At 36.5% G+C, this 21,791-nt stretch overlaps 1 protein-coding gene across 1 annotated transcript in view; it reads right to left on the bottom strand.

Moving 5' to 3' along the window:
- The window catches only part of ZFAND3 (zinc finger AN1-type containing 3), a 138,150-nt gene that overhangs the window by 32,621 nt on the left and 83,738 nt on the right, over positions 1–21,791 (bottom strand). The window contains exons 4-5 of the mRNA XM_034061254.1: positions 12,321–12,500; positions 2,449–2,514 (exon numbers count right to left, since the gene is read on the bottom strand). Coding sequence (XP_033917145.1) covers positions 2,449–2,514; positions 12,321–12,500 — 246 coding nt within the window. The remainder of the gene's footprint in view (positions 1–2,448; positions 2,515–12,320; positions 12,501–21,791) is intronic.

Below are 21,791 nucleotides of genomic sequence, written 5' to 3'. Positions count from 1 at the left end.
AAGAACATCAATAAACTCAAAACTTCAAAGAGGACCCCACGCCTGCTTAACTGATTTGCTCAAGCAGTGCAAGAAATATTTGCATCTTCTAGACTCAAATTTTAAACTAGAAAATGATAGAGCAAGGAGATAGATACTGTAATCTTGTACAATATAAATACTACCACACCAATCCAGGACAGATACCCTCATGAAATGCAAGCCATCTGCACATGTAACTATACAAAATATTTAAGATGCACATTTCTCATGAACTGCTACTGAGAAAGTACTTAAAGCCTCACCAACTTTATGGACATAATGTATGAATTGCCTGTGTCATTACTGCATTTTATCTGCCCATTTCTACTACCTTCTCTACTGCACAATAAAAAATTAACCGAGCGCACCCACATGGTTCCACTGGTTTTTTTTCCAGATTTCTTTTAAGCTGCATGAGGATGCTTTAAAATCTGGCTTAGAACTGTGTATTAAATCATCATTAAAGTTGTAGAGCAGAAATAGAAGGCTAATATGCCATGTAGTACTGCACTTTCCTGACATGGGCACCCAATATAAATGGCATCCAGATGCCTGACTGACTAGAGTAAGCCTCACAGTATCTGCTATCAACATTACCTGACCATTAAGAAACAAATCAAAATGCCAAAGAAGCTTGCACTGGCCACACAGTCCCATCTCTTTTTCTGACAAAATCTTCAGACTGCTGGCTCTCAAAAACCTTTGAGGCATCATCCAAGCTAATGATTACTGGCTTTATTAACTTCTTTCATTATAATCCTTGTCCTATGGGCACACTTTGGAACAGAAATACTTTTTACCATAGTGATGATTCTGGCAAACAGGAGGAGGAAAAATCCCACTATTTGGTGTCATAATACAATTCTTTATCTGAACATCTCTTCCAGCATGCAAGCTGACAAGTGCATGAGGTAAAAACTCTTTTTTGGTATGAGAACTTTTACTGTGTCTTGACAGATTTATTGTTTTGATCTTTCTTCAATGGTTACATTAATGCTAACAAAATACAAAAGGTTTATGTCTTCTTAATACCCTCCTGATGGGAACCTGCATACAAGATAAGTAGGTCAAATTTCTAATTTTCTGTCTCAAATGATGATATATATGGTAGACTTCAGGGGGGAAAAATAACTATGCTTGAAGAGGGAGGTGGAATTGCACAGATGAATTCCACCCAAACATTCTGCCTTCAAAGCTCTTCCAAGCAGAAGAAATGCAGAATACTTAAAGAAAAGAGCCTTATATGTAATGTGTAGTATTGACAACTATTGCTTACACAACTTCCTAAGAAGGGACACTAAGCTGAAGTGAATGTAGTGTGAAAGAACTTGCTGGTTTCGGCTGAACAGTTAATTTTCTTCACAGTAGTTGGTGTGGGGTTATGTTTTATTTGTGGTTAAACTGCAACAAATATTCACCTAAGCAGCCTGCTGTGTGTGCCTTAAGATGTCACACCATTTCTGGGCAATATTTTACAGTCAATGTTTTCTTGTCAATTTCCATATTTATCCAGATTCCCAAATGCAGACTTAGAAAACATGATAATTTATTTTAAAAACTAAAGTTTGCTGAAAATTCAAGCTCTGGAGAAAGAAACCTAACTCCTGGTACAGGTTTATTAGTGTAAGGGACTACAAGCAAAATATGCATATTACTGAGTAAATAATGCAAAAAACATTGGGGGAAATTAAGGTAATTCTTCCCTTCTGCACATTCAACACAGCTCAGTTGGTACATAAATATAGGCAGTATTATTTTGGAAACACAGACTGCTAAAACATTACCACTACCTAGATGCCTGCTACTATCACTCCACAGGAGATTATGGCTTCCACAGTGGTGCTGGTGGAAAGGATCATATGAGCTCTCCTTAATGCAAAACCAAGTCTGAAAAATATCCGAGCCAATGTGGGTAACTTGGCTGCCTGCCTGAATGAGAGCTCACACGATTCTCCATCTGCTGCAGCCTGACGATGACCTAATGTGTCACTACTAACAGTAGCTCTGTGAGAGATTATGTGTCTATATCCTCCATGTAGAAATAAAGTTACTGAAAGGACCCAAAGCAGGTAAAATTTAGTCTCAATGCAAACATCAGCTGTCTATACTGCATCTTTGATCAGTTTTCTACTCAACACTCTGCACTTAAAAGAGGGATTTCCAGAGTGCAATCATTAGAGTTAAATCAGACCAATTACTCCTGTATGTCTTATGCTTGCAAAATTTAACAGAAATCATGTATTTATGGAATTATGTTTAACAGAACTTTGACATTAACTATGTGCCATACAAATACTTTTATAAATTTCTGACAGCAAAGTGACAATATTCCTATTTCATTTGGCATTCACCAGATACAGTTGACTATTAAACTATAATCATACATCTCACACAAGATTTAACTCCTTGACCCCACAAAACACATACCTGAGTTGCAAGATCTTTTGGTTGGTGTCGTTAACGAGGCATGAGCTGTACTTGTGCATGGCCCACCTGGAATCAGAGAAGATCATATGTCTCAAAATACCACCTACATTTAACATTTACAACCATACCAAAATAATACTTGGGAATATAAAACACAGATGAGCACTTGTCTTTGAAAAGCACATATGGAACTAGTCTATTATTCTCAGTATTTCTTTCACAGCCAAATCCAAATATGTCTGAAAAACTAGATGGTAAGTTGGGACAAAAAGACAGGTTACGTTATACTTTAGAAATATTTCAAGAGGCAGTTTTAGGAAAATACTGTAAATAGCAATTTTTCCAGCCTTGACGAAGTTACTGTTTCTGTCAGAACAAAGGTAGAAATGCATGTAACTAACAAGTATTGCGAGGGACAAAGCAATCACTTCCCTGACATCAACAGCAACCTTGTCATTGACTCCAGTGAGATACCGGCTTTGCTTCCTAGCTTATTGTCATTATGTTTTTCAAGAATATGCAAGCATTCCATGTTTAAGTTTTTTTTTGAACTCTGGACTCTTGCTCACTCCTCTAGTATCTGTTTGGTAGGAAATTGCTTTTTTGGCTTTTTTCTTAATATGCACCATTGTTGAAGAGATCTCCGGAGATCTCGTTAAAACAACAACCAATTGAGTGTATTCAGTGACTTGCAGTAAAAATAAATAAACAAAAAATAAACCCCATATAGTGAAGACAAGACAAATCTAAAGTAGCATTACCAGTGATAATAACATATTTATAACACATTTGATAACTGGATATTACAAATTGGATGATGCTAGAGAGACTGAAATTAATTTAGATCTAGTAGAGTTTGGCTACCAAAATACCAATGATCAAGCTTGCACTGGACTGCTGGTGATACAGTAACACCAGGCTGGCAATACACTGCAAGTTTTCACAGCCTGAAAAATACTTTTTTCCTTGATTTTTCTTTCAGTCCTCACATATCTGGAAAGCAGCACTGGGGCTTGGGCAATCCTGGTTTCTTTTTTTTTTTTTTTACTTTTCAAGTATTTTGAAGTCTGGCCTGTACTGAACTTCCTTTTTGTTTCTCTCCAAGATGCTCCCCTTCAAGTTTTGATTCAATTTCTATTTTTTTCACTAGATGTCAGGTCTTGGGTAGCTGTCTACCCTGTAAAACCGACAGCACTGTAACACTACAAAAAAAGGTAAAGACACCTCTGCAATTCAGAAGGAAAAATGTGAGGATATTATTTCAGTGCATTTGATTTCAATGAAATGCTCTTGGGACCAAAGATCTCAGTGAAGGACTGGGAAACTTCCCCAAGTTTTCTGTCCTCCAGAAAGTCCCTTTAGCAACATACGTACATACATACATCTTTTTATAGGCTAGAATATAAAAAAATTAAAGCATTTTGATCTATGTTAGTAAAACTATAGTAAAAGGCTCAGAAAACGCCTAATCTAGGGTTTGGTGCATTTGGGAACAAAATCAATACTGCAACAGAACCCTGTTGCAACATTTTTGATATTCAACAATTGCACAGCAACTCTGTTAAGTCAGTCTCAACTTTCAAAGACCAAGTATTTCAATATAGAATCTGAGTAAACAAAATACGCAACAGAATATAGACTATATCAAAAAATATATAACAGCATATGGAAATTCAATGAATTGACTTCAGACCATAGCTACCTCTTAAGATGCAGCTGCTTTTCTTATACAACTGCAGTTACATTATCTTGGTTTTCACTGACTAGACATTGACAGACATCATTGCTGTGGGCTATCAACACTAATCTTTGCAATTATTGTACAGTAAATTTTTACACTAGCTGATATTTTCAGCATCCAAGTATATACAAGACATTTATTTCTCATTCTCTAAAGCACAATAAGTTGGTACATATTCTGCACTTCCCTATGTCAAGAGTTTTTCTTTTATTTAGATTTCCTCATTCAATATTACTTTCTTATAGCTTTGATTTGCATACCACAGCACCAGAGTTTCAACAAAAAATATCTTGGGACTTGTATACACATACACCAGTGCCTAATAACCAGTGAAGGCAGCATGTCCTTCCTTCTGCTACTGTTTTTGTTCTACCATTAAAAATGTCATGCATAATTCAATAGTAGGTTGTATGGGCTTGTCTGTGCAATTCTACATGGAAGGCACTATGTTGAATTGTTTGGTATACATAATGGCTAATATATGCATCTCTGTATTATTTTAAACAGGGCAGTATATTTCTCATGACTTTGAAAAAGAAATTATGTATGAAAAAAAGGGGGAAGACATGTAACAGTAGAACACAAGTCCTTCTTGGCTGTACACATAGGTAGGATTATAATTCAGCATGATTCAGGATATATCTGCACCTTCATTCCCCCAAAAAATAAGTGTTCCAAATTTAACTGTGGTACATAAAACATTTCAGAACACAGTGAAAGGCCATACATGTCTAAAATGTAACATAACCCATGGAGCTGTAGACTGCTGTTTTTTCTCAACATAAACAAGAGATTAAAATGGAAGAATAAAGATATCTTCCTACTCTATATCCAATTAACATGATAAACAATAGCTTCTGCTATTTTTTCCAGTGTAAGGTTTCTGGCATTTGCAACTCCTCTTCCAAACAAAAGCAGCCACTGCCCAGCAATAATGTAATCCCAAGAGAAGATTAAAAATGCAAAACCACTAAAAGCTACTGAAGAAATTACAACTGTGAAAACTGCTGAGTTTGCAAATTCAAACACAGAATTAATGAAGGCCAAAAAAGATCCTCTAACAAGAACATTATCATATATTAAAACAAAAGGTCTTTCAGCTGCTATGGTTTTGGCTTTTGATATCCCTAGCTTTCTGTGGCTTTCTGTTAACGGTACTCTAAAATTTGGAAAAACAGGTTCAAACCAATTTCTCTGCTAAATCTCTAAAGTAGTAGAATTTTACATATTACTTATATTTCTATATAATGTTAATATTGTTACTATTATAGGCTATTATAATTTCTCTATGTTTAAATTGACATTTAGAACGCCTTTCTGCACTGTCCACCCTCCCCTCCTGAAAGTCAGTAACAAGTAGCAAATACCACCTGCCCTGTGGGACATATCCTGAGGCAGGATAACTTTTCATTTCTTTTTCTGAAGTCTTGGTAATGTAAAGTGACTCCACTCAGTCAGAACTGTGCAGGAAAAAGTAAAATACCATTGTAAACTCCCCCCTGTTTCTGCTGTTCAAGGAAGTGCTAAGTATGAACCCAGAGCACAGGTGTCAGGTGTATTTGAACAGCATTTGGAAGTACTTACTGAGCAGCGGAAGAGAAGCAGAATGGAGTGCAACCAAGCTTGTAGATGAGCACAAAGCCTAAGATTACAATAATACTCTGATACAATTACAGATAACAAACCCTCTAAGTCAGATAAAGAACAAGCAGGAAAAAATGAGTGAGGGAGCCTGAAGATTAGTGACACTTGATCACAGTAACACAAGCATGCCTGAATACCAGTTTTGGGCTTTTGGTACTGCGGTGGTTCCCTCCCATAAAAAGCACACCAATGCTCTGCATGCAATGGTCCAGAAAAGGGGAGTAAGAAAGAGCTGAATTTCTTTGGACTTCAGTGGTGTAGCCAAGACAGGGAGAACTTCATCGCTATTTCAATGCATGGAAGAACCCACCTTTGGAAAACTGTCCAAACCAGTAATCTAGCTGTGCATTTCCTGAATAGGTAGAGACATAATCTAATTAATCTACATAATTGAGTTTGAAGACAGTCATTGATTTCAAACACCAATACCTAAACAAATGGGAACATAAATCTCTAAATTCAGCCTGCACAGACTTTAAGGAAAAAAAAGGCAAAAGAACTTCACAGCACTTGCAAACTGCTTATTTGCTGCAAAATGGGTAAACTGCATTATAATTTAAGTGATGTCATTACTAAACAGATAAGAGGATTATGTCACATGCAAATACATACTTTTAAAAATCTAATTTCACAAACCTGCCATTATTTACTTTTGTGGATTTATTTACATGCAGTTCCTCAGTTTCCTCATTTGTAAAACAGAGACGGCACTTTCGTACTTTATAGGTTTAAGTCAAAGTTTAAAAAATCTGCTTTTGAAATCTGCAGTTAAATTATATTTTTATAAATAATTTTTATGTAACCTTGATAGCTGTGCAGCTCTAACCCACATTTTTATTATGTGACTGTGTTTCTGTTTCATGTTCCATAGGGTCCTTTCACTTTAATAAATGGGACTCCAGGATACATTGTCTACTCTGCAGTGTGAATAGACTATAAATCAGAGGGAACAATTAACAGTGATACCATTCCACTGGTCTTCATTACGTTTCAAAATTATCATGCCACAGACATGGAAAAAAGTGTTCATTTCATAGATCTAAGTACAGATCTTTGTTTAAGATGTTGTAAGAGCCAGAAATGTTCTTTAAATGAAACTGAGGCTGTAGAAATTAGACTGAAATTTACAGAAAGATCCTCATGCCATAAAAGACGACAAAGGTGACAAGTCTACTAGACACTGTTTTGTTCAAATTTCTAAACTACCTGTATGTTCTGTACTGCCACCTAATCAAAAGATGACTCAAACAGCCCACAGCCCACAATATTGTTTCATATTTGAAAGTATTCGCACAAATTACAAGAGAAAAAGTGTTTGCATTAATACTAAGAAAAATACATATTTTGTGATGAATATTCAAGAGAAATCCAGGTTTGATAATAATCCAAATGAAAACCTAACTTGCTGTTAACATTAAAAAGAGTAACAAAATGCTATTTGTACATAGCAGCTAATGAAAACAAGACTGAAAGAAATTAAAAATAAATCATTCAAGTTATAAACCACCTTTTGCTACTATCTAACTTAATAAAAGTAAAAGCCTGAGAAGATAGCTAGTCCCTATTCTGTGGCACAGAAATCCAAAGATGCCTGTAATATCAAAAACCAGCCAGGTGCATATTCTATATTAGAGTTCCCCATAGTCAGAATTAGGAGAAAGAAAAAAGGACAAAAAAGATAAAAAAATGAAAAGGGAAAAAAACCCAAACAAACAAAAAACAAAACAAAAAAAAACCCCACCCTGAGAGGAAAAAAGAAGAAAAAAAAAAAAAGGGAAAAAGGATGTACAAAACTGACTCCTGTTGCAATAACCAACTGAATTCTCTAGGCCAGGGCACTTAGTGAAGTACACAATGGATAGCATACAAGAGCAATTATCATTTGAAAGATCAATATCCTTACTTCAAAGCCACAAAACACAACTAAGTATATCACAATAATAATTCAAAATCTGGATTATTTTCAGAGCATACTCAGGGAAGCTGCCATCTGACTCTGCTGACAAATCCAGGCAAAATGCAGAAACTGTGAAGTTATTATGTATCAGTACAAAACTGCATAGTGTCAGAGAGAAGGCCATTCAACAAAAAAGAAAGAAAAGAAAGAATGCACTTTGCTTATTCATTTTTCTTAAGGTTATGTTAAAAAAATACTTTTTTTTATTCCAAAGACAGAAAAAAAATCATTACTTTTCTACTACTATAGGCTTATTTAGCTTTTTTACACAGTCATGCTTCAATGAGCCAAGAAATTTAGAGTATAAGCATTCATTAAGTGCAATAGAAAAAAAAATCACCTTCCTGCTAGACACCTTTTATGAAAGCCTGGTACTACAGCTGAGGTAGAGATACACTCTCTATGTACATATAGTAACTTCACCAACATAACTTCATAACTGGGGGTATTTCAGCACTTGCAGCACATGCAAATGCTTAAACAAACTATTTCAAAACATTCTTCAAACTTTAGATTCTTGCAAATCAAAATGTCTGAAATAAACTGATGTTATTTTAAACACAGCTTGATATGCAACAGTTCAAGTTGTGGAGGGTATAAAACAGCTAGTCAGAAGTTACAGAAATTAAGTCCTGAAAATTCATATTTAGGCATTTAAAATTCAGCACACACTGCCACTGGGTATGGGCTGACCTGGGCTGTGACCTGGGCTGAAATCTCTAGTGCATTTTTTGACATTTAAAACAGTATCTCAGATTTTTGTGCACCTTCTCATAATAACGCCAATGTGGAAATGCATTTAACTGTTCTGGAAATGCCAGATACTCGTTTTGTCCTTTTTCAATTGTGGTTCTTGCTAATTCAAGGAGGCCAGGAAGTGTTAAGCACATAATTAAAATAAAATCTTGTCAACTGAAGCTAAGAACTACTGAAATATCAAATCTGAGCCAGATGCCAGAGTCAGAGCTGTTCACATTGACATTTTCTCCTGTCACATAACACCACAGTTAGTTTTAAACCTGTACAGTGTTAGCTTTAGGTCTATTTATATAGTGACAGAAAAATAATGTGACAGCCCTAAAGAAAGCATTGAAGGCCTGAAACTATGCAAAATTATTCTATATGCAGTGTGACCTTTTCTTTACCAAAAATGCATAAAAACTTCCTTAATAAGTTAATTTTTTTATAAGACTGCTGGTGGCTGAAGGTAGAGAGAAGGAGAAGGGAGGGCCACTGTCAAATCCCTTTTTTCTGCCTGTTAAAAATCAACAAATACCATGCCCACCCAATAACAGAAGGAAAACTTTGGCAGAACAACCAGCTCATATGCTGATTAACACTGAAATTAATTACCATTAGGACCATGTACAGGAAGCGAGGGAAGGGAAGAATTAGAATATAGGAAAACTATCCAAGAACTTGAAGAGAAACTTATCTACACATAAAGCATCTGAAAAACAAGAGTTAGACAGATTTAACCTTTTTTAAACAGATCATTAAAATCCATGCAAATCTAGACTTCGTAAGGCTATGGCAGTATCAATATACATCTTCTCTACAAAGATTTATTCCAGAAAACTTACTGCAACTGATGAGACCTGACGGTTCTGGATAGTAAAAGGCAACTAAGAAGCATATATGGGGCATGGAAAAAAAAATAATAGAAAAAAAAAATCATAGAATATTCCACCCTCCAAGCTGCAACAATACTGTTTTCTTTAATTGATGATAAATTATACTTCATAAGAAGAAAACATGTGTGAAGGAGGAAAAAATAAGTCTGTAAGCCCTGAAGCTTGCATCACTGTCTCTGGGCGTAAATATTTAACACATTTTTGTTGATTCTAAGACTGAGAATTATCTCCAGCTAGGTAATTCGTCTACCAAGGGACAAGATGCTGATCAGTAAGGCAGCCACTGGGGTAGATGACTGTTCATAATTGAGGGTGGCAGGAGATGGAAAGTCACTACAACCTGATTGTGTACCTAAGATACTTGGGAATGCAAATGCAACTGTCTCAGAAAATCAAAACAGTAACAAAACCAGGAAGAAAAATACTTGCATATTGTTGAACTGATATCCTGCAAAATTCAGTCCAAGGAACTTTTCTCCTGTATCACCCATTGTATGTTAAAAAAGGAAATGGCTACTTAAAAACAAGTACAAAATCCCCTCACTTTCTTTCACACAGCATATGAATCTTACCACATAAGATTTCTATGGTTCTATTCAGTTAACGTAATGTGAATGGAATTTGTGAATTGCTTAAATGACTTGCTGCAATTCTGTCCAATCTGTGCACCCTATGGACTCCAGTACTATAGCAAAATCTTTGACATGAGACTGTTCTCAAAAGCTTTAGAGAGAAGAGAGGGGAGTGAAATGCACCATGAGAATCCTTCCTGAGTACTCCATTCTTTCCACGCCTTCATAGGGATTACCATAATGATCCCATACATTGATTACTGGTGAATTACCACAGTTCCATTCAGAACAGCACATAGCTGTACATTATTGCATGGCACTGCAAATTATTAATCTTTGAGGAACACAGCTGCAATAAGAACAGTGCATGCTTTATAGAACTTGCTGCATAATAAATAAATATTGCATAGAAAAAGACACCCTCAAAATAAAAAAAAACATTTGAAGTTTGGGTATTCTTCCCTACTGGAAAGAACCTTCCATACTAAAGCCATTATCCAACAGAAAAGCTCCATCTGTGTATAATTATTTCTGATAAATGATATTAAGCTTCATTAAAGAGGTACTGGGGATGTGAGAGAAGACAGAGAGCTCAAGCTGTAAATAAATCTCTTAATTGTATTTTACTTAAAAGCACCCCAGCAGAAAGTCATAAGGAGATTTTTTTTTACAGGTACTATTTTCAAATGCTCTGCAGGCTGTGCTGCCTATTATCCATCACCTTCAGTGTATATTCATAAGCTTGCAACAATTCAGGATGAAGGACACTATTTAATTTCTTTCCTGTCTCACTAATCACCTTCCCACTATGCCTAAGTTCTTCTTAGCCACAACAGAACCACTTTGTTGTAACACAACTGAATTTCTAACTGAACAAACTTTCAGAAAACCTGACACACAGGCACTGGAGAAGCACCCTGTAACACCAAAAAAAATCGATCCTGGCTAATAAGCCAGCAGAGGTGCTGAAGCCCTGTGGAGGCCCAAATGTGTTGCTGAAGCATAAGGTTTGGCTGAATTTTCTAGGAAGGTTGTTTTAAAGCCTTGTTTTTACAGCAAATTACAGGTTTCCCCCCAAGAAGCACTAGACAGACGGAAGAGATAATGGGTGGTCAGCAACAACTGCGTATGCAAAGGAGAGACAAGAGTTACATGGCAAGTTTACGCTTATTACACGAGCTGGTATTGGAACAGTCACATTTGAACCTTGCTATATTTCTGCCAATATTCTCACATGCAGATAGAAAACAGTAACAAAAATACTATTTTCCTTAGTCTAATAAACTACCACAATCACCAAAATGACAATCTGTGATTTGTCCACAGTCAGTCTTCAGGAGTAAAAAAACATATGCAAATCTACATACCTGAAAAGAGAATAAATACTTTAGCAACTTGGCAAAACCATCCATGCAGATAGTTAACACAAGTATAGTATATCAAAGATTTTTTAGTCCTAGCGCTCTGTTAGCATTGTTACTTCCAGCAGTTGCCTTAATGTTGAGGAACTGGAGTAGCTCTCTCAAATTTCCTAATAAAATAAAAGCCTGTTTTTCTTGTGATGTATGTTTACCAGCCATGCTGTAAAGTAAACTCTGCTCAAGAGGGACTGTCTCCATAGAGCACCTTCTAAAATAAAGCCACAGTTGGAGGAAAATGAAACTATAAATTACACATTTAAGCTTAAGCTATAGAATGCACATTTTAAAACTCAGATCCTGAATGAATTTACACAGAGGTCTAGAATAATCTAAATTACAACTTTATCTCACTGTGTTTTGCTCATCTTTGGTATCTCATCTTACCTTCGAGGAGAATTTTTGCCTGACAGTTCAATAAAGAAGGAAGATGGGTCATGAAAGAAGAGACAGATTGCCACATGAAACTCAAGTTTTATGCAAACAACCTAACAGCAGTGTGGACAAATACACATTACAGCCAGTGCTTTGTGCAACTGGAATAGTTTAAAAACATATGGTTTTAAAGTCAAATTTCATAAGATACTGGTGTTTATCCTAGACTATATGTATTTATTTACCAGCAATGTGTGAATGAGTTTCTCAGAATGAGATTGCCTCAAATCATAATGAAATTGTATACTGCAGTTCAAATAGCTATAAAGTCAGTTAGAAAATCCCATAACCCCTTTTAATTTGTTCTTTCTTTAAAGCCATGAATGTCCAATTTGTGAGTAACATCCAACCTTTCCCCTTGCCCCAGAAGACAGGTCATTGACTTCCAAAGGGAGTCAATGAAACATAAGCCTGAGAACAAGGCAAAATGTTCATGTTTCCTTTGCTGTCACTCATGAGTCATGAACTTACATTCCTCTTTGCTCGGTGAAGTTACATTCAGTTCTGTCAAATGTTGCTGGTTGGAGTTAGCGGCCTGCATGGTTAGAGAGGTATTGCTGTTGTCACTGTTTGTTTCTCCAGAGAACAAATCTGACTGGTTGTTGCTTGTGCTGGGAGTAGAGTCATCGTCCGGCTGTTTCTTCTGGAAATCTGTCAAAACCAAGATTTCATACATCATCCCACTTGCTCAATCTCACCATCCAACTTTATTGCAAAAAACAGCCCAGCATAACAAAACGAATCACAAAACACTGCCAGAGGTATCATCATTGTGATCATTTGTATATCTCGTACAACACAAAGAGCAGTCTTCAAGTTTAAGCAGTCTTTAAATTTAAAATATCTTTAAAAACTTATTTGAACTTGAGGAACAAGTAAATGTTTTTAAAACTACACAAAGGTCTTGTTTCCCCAGCCATTCAAGAACATCCAAAGCTTGCCACTGCATACATCAGTATACAGCACATGGCATCATTTTAAAAACAGTTCACATAAAACATATGCATAAAGGCGCAAACATCCAATGAAGAAAGAACTAAGGTATGAAATACAAGTATAAGGAAATGTTACGCTTTTCTTAACACAATCCTTCTCCCTGCAGTTATATAAAACAACACCAATAACAGTTTTGGCACAGCTGCTGCAGACAGCTATGGTTCTGGGTTGGCATGGGGGAGCTGCTGGGGGGTTGCCTTTGTATCATTTGTTCGGTGGGGGTTTGGTGGTGGTGTTCTCCCTTCTTTTCATTACTTACTCCAACACTGGCATTCAAAGCTGCTTACTGATCTATGACCACAGAATTAAACACAGGAAGTAAATCACTACAATACATTAAAACTATTTACAAATGATCTGATTTCAAAGGTTTCTTTTCTTTTTTTCCAGCAAGTGCCAACTCACTCTAAGTCTCTAAACTGCACCAGTAGTCCAAATTCCACAGCCCTGACAGCTGCCGTCCTCAGGTTTATCTTGCCTCCAATCAGACTCAGGTTTGAGGAGATATACTCTTTTATTTTTAAATGCAAATACTCCCTTGAGGGCTTTTTTTCCAAACACACAGTCCTGATACCTGATTGCTACAGCATTAGTCTCAGTCCCTATCAGCTACACTACTGATTGCAGTCTGGCACAGCTCTGCCGCTGGATGCTCCCTGCGAACAACCATCCCAGCCAAGTGGATTTTGGTCTGCTTAACGTCCAGTTACTCTTACAATGCAAAGGCACCTCTTCCATTTAAGAAGACAGATGAAGATGAAAGACATCATCACCTCTTCATGTTCCTAAACATTTTTCCCCCTAAAAGTGGCATACAAAGTCAGAATTTAACCATTACACAAATGCATACATAAATGAGTATTCGGTTGCTCATTATTATGTCATGACAGGGAGGAAAACAGAGGAGTCCATAAATATTTACAGATAATGACATGTTAGAAACATGGGTCACCAACATGACTCACTGAGATTGGAAGCACTGCAGCGAAACAGTCCCTAAAAGTTGATTAAGGATTTAAGCTATTTGCCAGAGAAATTAAGCTGTAACTTTTGCTGTGAAGAGTCAGCCAGAAGCAAGAAGCTTGGAGAGGAACAAGCTCAAAGCCAGGAGGAGAAGGAAAGTGGCAGCAACATGAAATAATCCAGCTCCACAACACAGTGCTGAAGAGCTGGTAGGATGCTTTTTATCACAGGTGAGTTACTGGACACAGGAAGATGTCCTACTCAGGACTCAGTAGTTATCAACAAAGTTTCAACCAAGCTGGGCTCCTGGATATTATTACTAAGTTTATGCAACCAAGAGAGCTTCAAGCACTTGGGATTCTGCACCAGCCACAGTCAGACTGCTACAGCAATTATAACTGGAGCCACCACCCAACTCTTCATGCCTGTACCAAGGCCACAGTCCTGACATAAGGGGAGCTCACAATTGGAGGCATTTTGGGAACCACCAGTCTCTAGCAGTCTATAAACAACCAGTACAGAATACAAATTACAATTGTGCAGGTTGCTTGCTAATAAAAGGTGGCTAAAAAAGATTTTAAGTGGTTTTATATAAGACTGTATTCAAGGCAGTGCACAGAAGGACAGCTGTGTTGTGTGCACATATCGGAAGTTGGAGCAGCTCCATCTTCAAGGAGCAGAGCAAATATAATGGTTATGCTCAATATTATACACTGTGAGCAATCTATAAAATGCATTAGAAAGAAAGTGGAGAGCTACAGAACAGCAACAGATACTATGAAATCCATTAAAAACCAGCGAAGTTAAAAATTCTCAGCCAGCTGGGATAGCTGCAAATACTTTACTCAAGCTGCACTTGCTCACTCCAGTCTCTGTACATGCCAAAGGGCATTTACAGGGAAATGTAAAACATTTTTACAAAGTGGCCTATATGATTAAAGTCCTGAGAGTCCTTTCACAACACTATGGTAAGTACCAGTACTACACTGTGTCTCCCAAAGCTGCAAGTCTAAGAGCACGTTGACCAAAGTGAGCTGGGTTTTGGTTTTGTTGTGAAAAACTATTCACTTCTGCAACCTAAATAAATTGGGAAATTCTCCAACTTCAAAAGCAGCATGTCAAAAATGGTCATTCAGCGACAGCATTTCCCAACATGATTACTAGTGAAACACTTTAGAGCCACCACACTGCAGGAACACCCACCCAAGGCAGGTAAATCCTATCTGCTTTCACGAATCCAGGACCTCGTGGTCAGAACTTGCTTTTACTTAGACTACAAATCTATTAACTGTCGCAAAAGTCATAGTCTGCTCAGTTGTGTAGAACCTGAGAGTATCTCCCAGATCTCACTTTTTAACCATTGCAGACTTAAGTATTTGAGGAAAGTGTTTATAGACTGCTGACCTCAAGCACCAGAGACATATTAACCATAACTGAAGTTATATTACTTACTTACACTACAGCAAATTATTAACAGTTGCCTCAGTAATGTGTTAACAGCAATACAGGACCTACTCAGTAACATAGTTTATATAACAAACTTGACCTAAATTATCAACAGATTTCTCAAACATTGCTTCATAATTCATGGTCCAGTATTCACCTAGGACAAAAACAGATCCAGTGACATACCGGATCAGCTGTATTGTATTTCCTCTGCATATTGGTGGATGGTATTTAGCTTTTGCTAACCAGGACTCTCGTTAACACAAATAACTTGCTGATCCATTTGATCCCCCCCCCCCAGCACAATAAAAGCTGGCAACAATTACAGGAGAGCTGTGGCTTAAGAAATCCAGTTATGCTTTAACTCTTTAAATAAAGCAAAACAAAACCACACACACACAATACAGACAGGACCTTGGCCAGTTGTGACGGGGTGGCTTTATTCTGGTTAAAATCAAAATGTAATTCTGGAGACAGAACAATCACCTCTCCTAATAGTTTCAATGAGCGAAAAACAGAACAAGAGTTGGCAGGATATTAATCACCATTTCCAGAAGTTCCTATTTATTGAGAAATGCATGCAAAACACTTCTTCTAACTATTATTATTTTTGTTGAGACTTTCACAATGCTGATAAAATTTGTGCCAAAATGCACAATAACTAACTGCAAGTCCACCAAATCCATGTTCCTCTTTTCTAGTGAACGCAACTCAGCATTGTAACTTTTTACAGGAACTTCCAAGTTGTACCCAGGTTTACTAGAAACAAACTTTCTCCATTTGTTAGGAAGTATGTTTTCTTTTTCTTCTCAACATCCTCTCCCTTTTCCCCACTGCCTTCAGTTTTGGTGGTTTTTTGTGGTTGTGGTAGTTGCTTTTGTTTTTGATATTCTGGTGTTAGTTACAAGGCAAAACCAGCACCAAAACTAGATGTGTAAATTAGCCATTTCCTGCATGTGGGTGTTAAAGAAGGAAAGATCTGCCAATAAAATGCAGGAAATACATACAATAAAGTATTATTGCATAGTAGAGAAGCTGCCAGTCTTTTAGATGCAAAATCCTTTTGTTTTGTTGAGTTTTAGAGCTGCGCTCAGCATCTCAACCAGCTGAGCAGGAGCAGAAAATCTCAAGCATGGCTCTCATGCCCTACATGTTAATACGAAGAGTGTTGTTTTTCTTTTGTTGCTTCGGATTTCTTTGTAAACTAAACAATGACCATGTGCATGTATAGACATGATACAAACATTTCATATTCTAGGTATACAATGAATTAAAAGAGTTTACACTAAAAGGCAGGCAAGAGGCCAGATTTATTTCCAGGCTTCCAAAGACAAGTTCTTTTGCAAGGCAATCTTCTGCTCATTTTTATTCATAAAATAACATTATAATGAAAGCCACTGTGTTTACAGCTTCTGATTCTAACCCATAAAACCAGAGGTGCTACATGAAATCATGTCTTCTGCACAGGACTAGAACTTGCATATTTCTCTGGTTATTGTTACCAGGTTATAGGAAGCAACCAGGAAGAGCCCATCTCCCCAATATGATGGATTTTGCTCATTACCTCAAGATCAAACTAAGAAATATTTAAAACATCCAACCTCCTACACCACTTAAAATACTTCAAATTCTGTGACACAAAAAAACAAACCAACCAACCAACCACAACAAAAACAAAAAACCCCCAAAAAACCTAAGGAGCTACCGAGTTCTCAGTTTTTCTTAACTGTAAGGGGTATGTAACTAAAGGCAAGGAACAACCCTCCAGTTTCTGGTAAGTTCTGTGACTACAGTCACTTGAAACTTGAGGTAAAAGTGAATATGAGCAATATCACCATGTCATAAAGCATTTTACTCTGACAATGACAGGCATGTCAGAATATTACAATGAAATGACTCCATAGTGAGCCAGAGCTTTTTCTCATTTGCGTTCATGCTACACCATAAGAAATTACAAAATTTATGAAACTCCCAAAGGGTCTTAACACAAGCTCTCCTTTTGGCTTATTTTAAGGGTCAAGGTTATACATACTTCCTATTCTCTGGTATACAACATATGTTTTCATTATTAAGAAATGGGTTTATTCAAATAAATTATGGATGTTCCAAGAAGCATCAGAGTTAACAGCATGCTAAAAGGAGAAAACTAGAGTCTTTAAAGTAATTATTTGGGTTGATAGGCAATATTACACCACTTCTTTATTCTTCAGTCCTATAGCTCCCATAACTCGGCAAGGTGAGCTAGCAAAAAAGTTTGCTTCTCACACGCACTGAATGTGCAACATGCACAGTTTCTATTACCACAGCATCTCGTTCTTCTACAGAGCATAAATGTATTAGCGTTACATCAAACATCTACTAGTCCATTAGTATCCCAGAGCACACAATAAACTTTCACCTTACTCTAGTCTGATCAGAAAATATCGATGCTTAAGAGAAATTGCTTTCTGAAAGTACTCAATGGAAAGTAACACAAATAATGACATTCAAACTGCTACAGGGAAATGTTTACATTAAGTTACTGCATCATTACATTTTTGTCATCATGTGCCTGGAAAAACTGTTCCTATATGAGCATGGAATAGTTCTGCAAGTCGCAAACATTTTATTTACTTATTTATTGAGAACTCTTCAGTGGACTTTACTGGTTCATAGCTTACTGAAAGCATTTCACGTGCCACTCATATACAACTACATTTTTGCACAATGAATTAGTATGAAATAGATAAAACCTTTCCTTTAAGTAGAAATCTGAATGCAATCTAAAGCTCCAGCAACAGACTGGTAACAAAATACCACTTAAGAACAGAAGATTTTTCCCCCTCCCTTTTCAAATACACAGAAAGATGCGCTAGTCCACTTAAAGAATAAACACAGATCTCCTGCCCTGAGGGGAATGCACCATAGGATTTGTACAGGCATTTGTATCACAATACAAAAACCAAAGTCATAAAATTGAATCAGAGGTAAGTACTGTACAAAATAATATTTATAAATAAACACTATATAACATATACACATATATAAAAAGATATTTCTTAACACATCCAAAATAATAAAGGCAACAACAAGTGAATGAATTGAACATCAGACTGAAGAAAACGAAATAACTGTTGCAGTATATTACTGTGTGAGGTATCAGGGCTCATCACTTCCACGTTTAAGCACAAAGTACAGGAAGGATTATCAAACCATCAAAAATATTAGAAAGATGATTTTTCTATATAACTGAAATTTATTTAGAATTGTTAGACCATGTGGTACAGGAAAACCCTCATGGTTTTTATTCATAAGTACAACTTTTTAATTTTTTTTTCTCCCCTGAAGAACAACTCAATAGATTTTTAGGCTTATTCTTCATGATTGCTAAATATTTTACACGGCAACACATATAATAAGTTTCAAATAATACTGCATATGTATGTGACATACTGAACTTTCAAATAATCATAAAAAATACTAGAAAAAGGATAAATGGAATTTAAAAAATAAAAAGATGGATCTGCAAGGGAGGTAAACAGACAGTGAGAACATAGCTGCAGTTACATTTATTTATCATTCAGGAGTTAGGACCAAGTTATGCAATAAGATTGTCATATTTGTAAAATTACTGGAATGTTTTAACATTATCAAGTCTTCTGGGTTTTTCTGGGGGGGTGAAGGGGTCGTTTTCTGTTTGTTGGGTTTGTTTGTTTTTTTTTTTTTTTGTTCTCCAGGAAGTCCGATGACATTGTGTTTTTCTCTCAAAAATGAGGCACCTCTTGCTTAAAGGTGCAATTCCGCCCTAGGCCTTCTTTCTCCTGGCTCTATAACATGATTCACCCCCAAAGTGACACAGATAGCTCCAGATTTAACTACCAGATTTTGACTATTATTTAGCATGAAAAATCATGAATAACTAATATACAAAGACTAGCAAGACAATAAGCATAATATTATTATAGATGGCATTCAACTTGAGATCCAGGTCATTAATAAATATATATGCAGAAACCTTTAAGGAAGAGAATTGCAGTTTTGTATAAAAGTGAGAAGAATCTACAGTAACTATATTAACAAGGTTATAATACTATACATGATTGCCATGAAAAAAAAAAGCGCCATTTTTACAGCATGTGATCCCACAACCTCCAACATAGTTGTAGATGATGAAATTCAGGATTTCACAAAAGTATCCTCCAAGAGCAGCTTCCCCACAGAACAAACACTCCTTGATTTGTCTGGTAATAGCTTGCCGCAGCTACTTCAGTACTGACCAGGAGCAAGGTCACAGAAAATCCCTGTAAACAACATTTTAAAAACCCTTGTGTCATATTTCTTACTGTTACTTTACAAAGAATCCTTACATTACACCAACTAAATTTTCACTATTCCATAAAATTCACCAACATGAAGAAGAATACTGTTGCCTGTCATCACAGGATCTAGAGTACTGAAACTATGAAGAGTAAACTATTATTTTAACAATTCAGCTTAAATTTCCTGTTACAGAATCCCTGAAGTCTGCAGTTAGCATTCTTACTTGAATTCATTACAGACCATGTACTGTGAGAAAGCACTATATAAAGGTACTATTACATTGCAAAACCTAAAACCAATGAGAGGCTAGCTATACAGCACCTGGGTCTGACAGTGGAACTAGGAAATTAAGACAATTTATTATCCAAGTAATTGAGATTGTATGGATCCTGGAATTGTTACTAAACAATACTGGTAATAATCTAACCCAAGGGGAAAGGATGAACTTTGAACAAACTGTGGAAAACAAAGCGAACAGTCCTTAATCATGACTTCTAGAAAGATTTTAGTTTTCAATGATACATAGAGTGAAAATTTGTTAGGAATAACATCTACCAAAATAGATTACTAGTGAAACACCAACTGAGCAGGCAGCTTGCCATGGGCTCTTACATGCTATCACTGCAAAAGATGGCGGCAACAATAACATGACCAACTCCAGCGAGAAACAAGAAAAGAAACCCTAGTACCCAGGAAAAGTAAACCAGGAAAAGTAAACTGATGTAGAGTCATGGAATTAGTCTGTAAATCAACTGTCTGCAATCATTTGAAGGATCCATTTGGCACTTAGAGGGAACAATCATTTAACATGACCTGAAGGTAACACAACAGTGGAGACAGAATTATACATAGGAGAGTTTTAAAAAAAGTACCTGGAGAATTTACAGAATTTATTTTCTAAAGATGACTTGGAAAACTTGTAGTATGAGCATTTAAAACCAGACAATATGAAATTCTAGCAAATACTCAAAAACGTAAGTTTAAAATTAACTAAGAGCAGCACACAACCTACAAAAACCCCACAGCTCTATCACTCCCCTAAATTTCTTTACCTTTTGTCTCCAGAGTTCTTTTAGTACTAGTATCCCTTTATGAAACCAGATTAGTACACGTCCCACTTCAAGTTAAATTCACATTGGTGATACATCAAAATCTATGCTCTTAAATGGGAAAAAACATTAATTTTAATAAGAACCTGATCTATCAAACCAAGCACTTTGCAACAGCAGCGAGTCACATGAAGTAAACTCATGAAGTGAACTTTGAGGTGCTTTTGCAATAAATGAGAGATCTTGAAAATGGGACTGTAACTGACAGAAATAGAATTTAATTACCATTCATATTTATTCTGGACACTTCATTCACGAGGCACAAAGGAACTAATATTGCTTTAATAAAAGAAATGTTTCAATTAGCCTTTCTTGCACTGGAGCTATCTTTCAAGTCACCTTATCATGCCCTTTCCAATACCTAGAGAAAACCCTTCAATTTCAAAACACATGTCTGTTATTTTTTAATTAATTCCTTCAATCTAATTTATGCGGTTCCAATTAAAGTGAACATTTGCCTCATTTTCTGTCAATAACAGTCACATTTACAGTTGCAGCACTCCCAAATATTTGGCTATACTATAAATTGTCAGGATGTTCACAAGGGATCAAAGGCCTTGATGGTAAATTAAGCCTTCCTAGTACTAACCCACAAACCCCTCAGCAGTGCCCTTTCCCTCATCTCCAGTTAAGCCACGTTAATAACTGCCATTACGAATACTCTCAAAACATCCCTTGGAATTACTCATTTATCAGATTCTTTTCCCCAGTCTCAGCCCATACGCAGAGCTAGAAGCCATTCTGGAAGAGAAAGGAGAGGAGACACTCTCATTTCCTGGCATCACTTTCCCACGGACAACCTACCCTTTGAAACATGTGTCTGTGAGCAGTATTTAGCATTTTATCACTATTTCAGTTTTACCACCAACACAATGAATGGTGAGGTTAAGTATGTGGGGTGAGCTTCTTCCCACTCTTCTCAACCCTACTGGAATTTGTTCGTGTTGTAATAAATATCTGTCTTTCATATGCAGCAGGTGAAGTGTGGAGAGGAAACTTCAAGTCCTGTTGTGGGGGCAAAAAACGCTGCAATGCTTGGAGTTTATATAAGCAATTTGTGACTGCAATAATCTATAGTAACATGACAAGAGCCACGTCATATTTTAATCACACAAGCGAAAAAGCTCAC

The sequence above is a fragment of the Melopsittacus undulatus genome, chromosome 3 (assembly GCF_012275295.1).
Source record: "Melopsittacus undulatus isolate bMelUnd1 chromosome 3, bMelUnd1.mat.Z, whole genome shotgun sequence".
Classification (NCBI taxonomy): Eukaryota; Metazoa; Chordata; class Aves; order Psittaciformes; family Psittaculidae; genus Melopsittacus; species Melopsittacus undulatus.
Note: the sequence above shows the minus strand (reverse complement) of the source record. Positions and strands in the feature narration are given on the sequence as shown.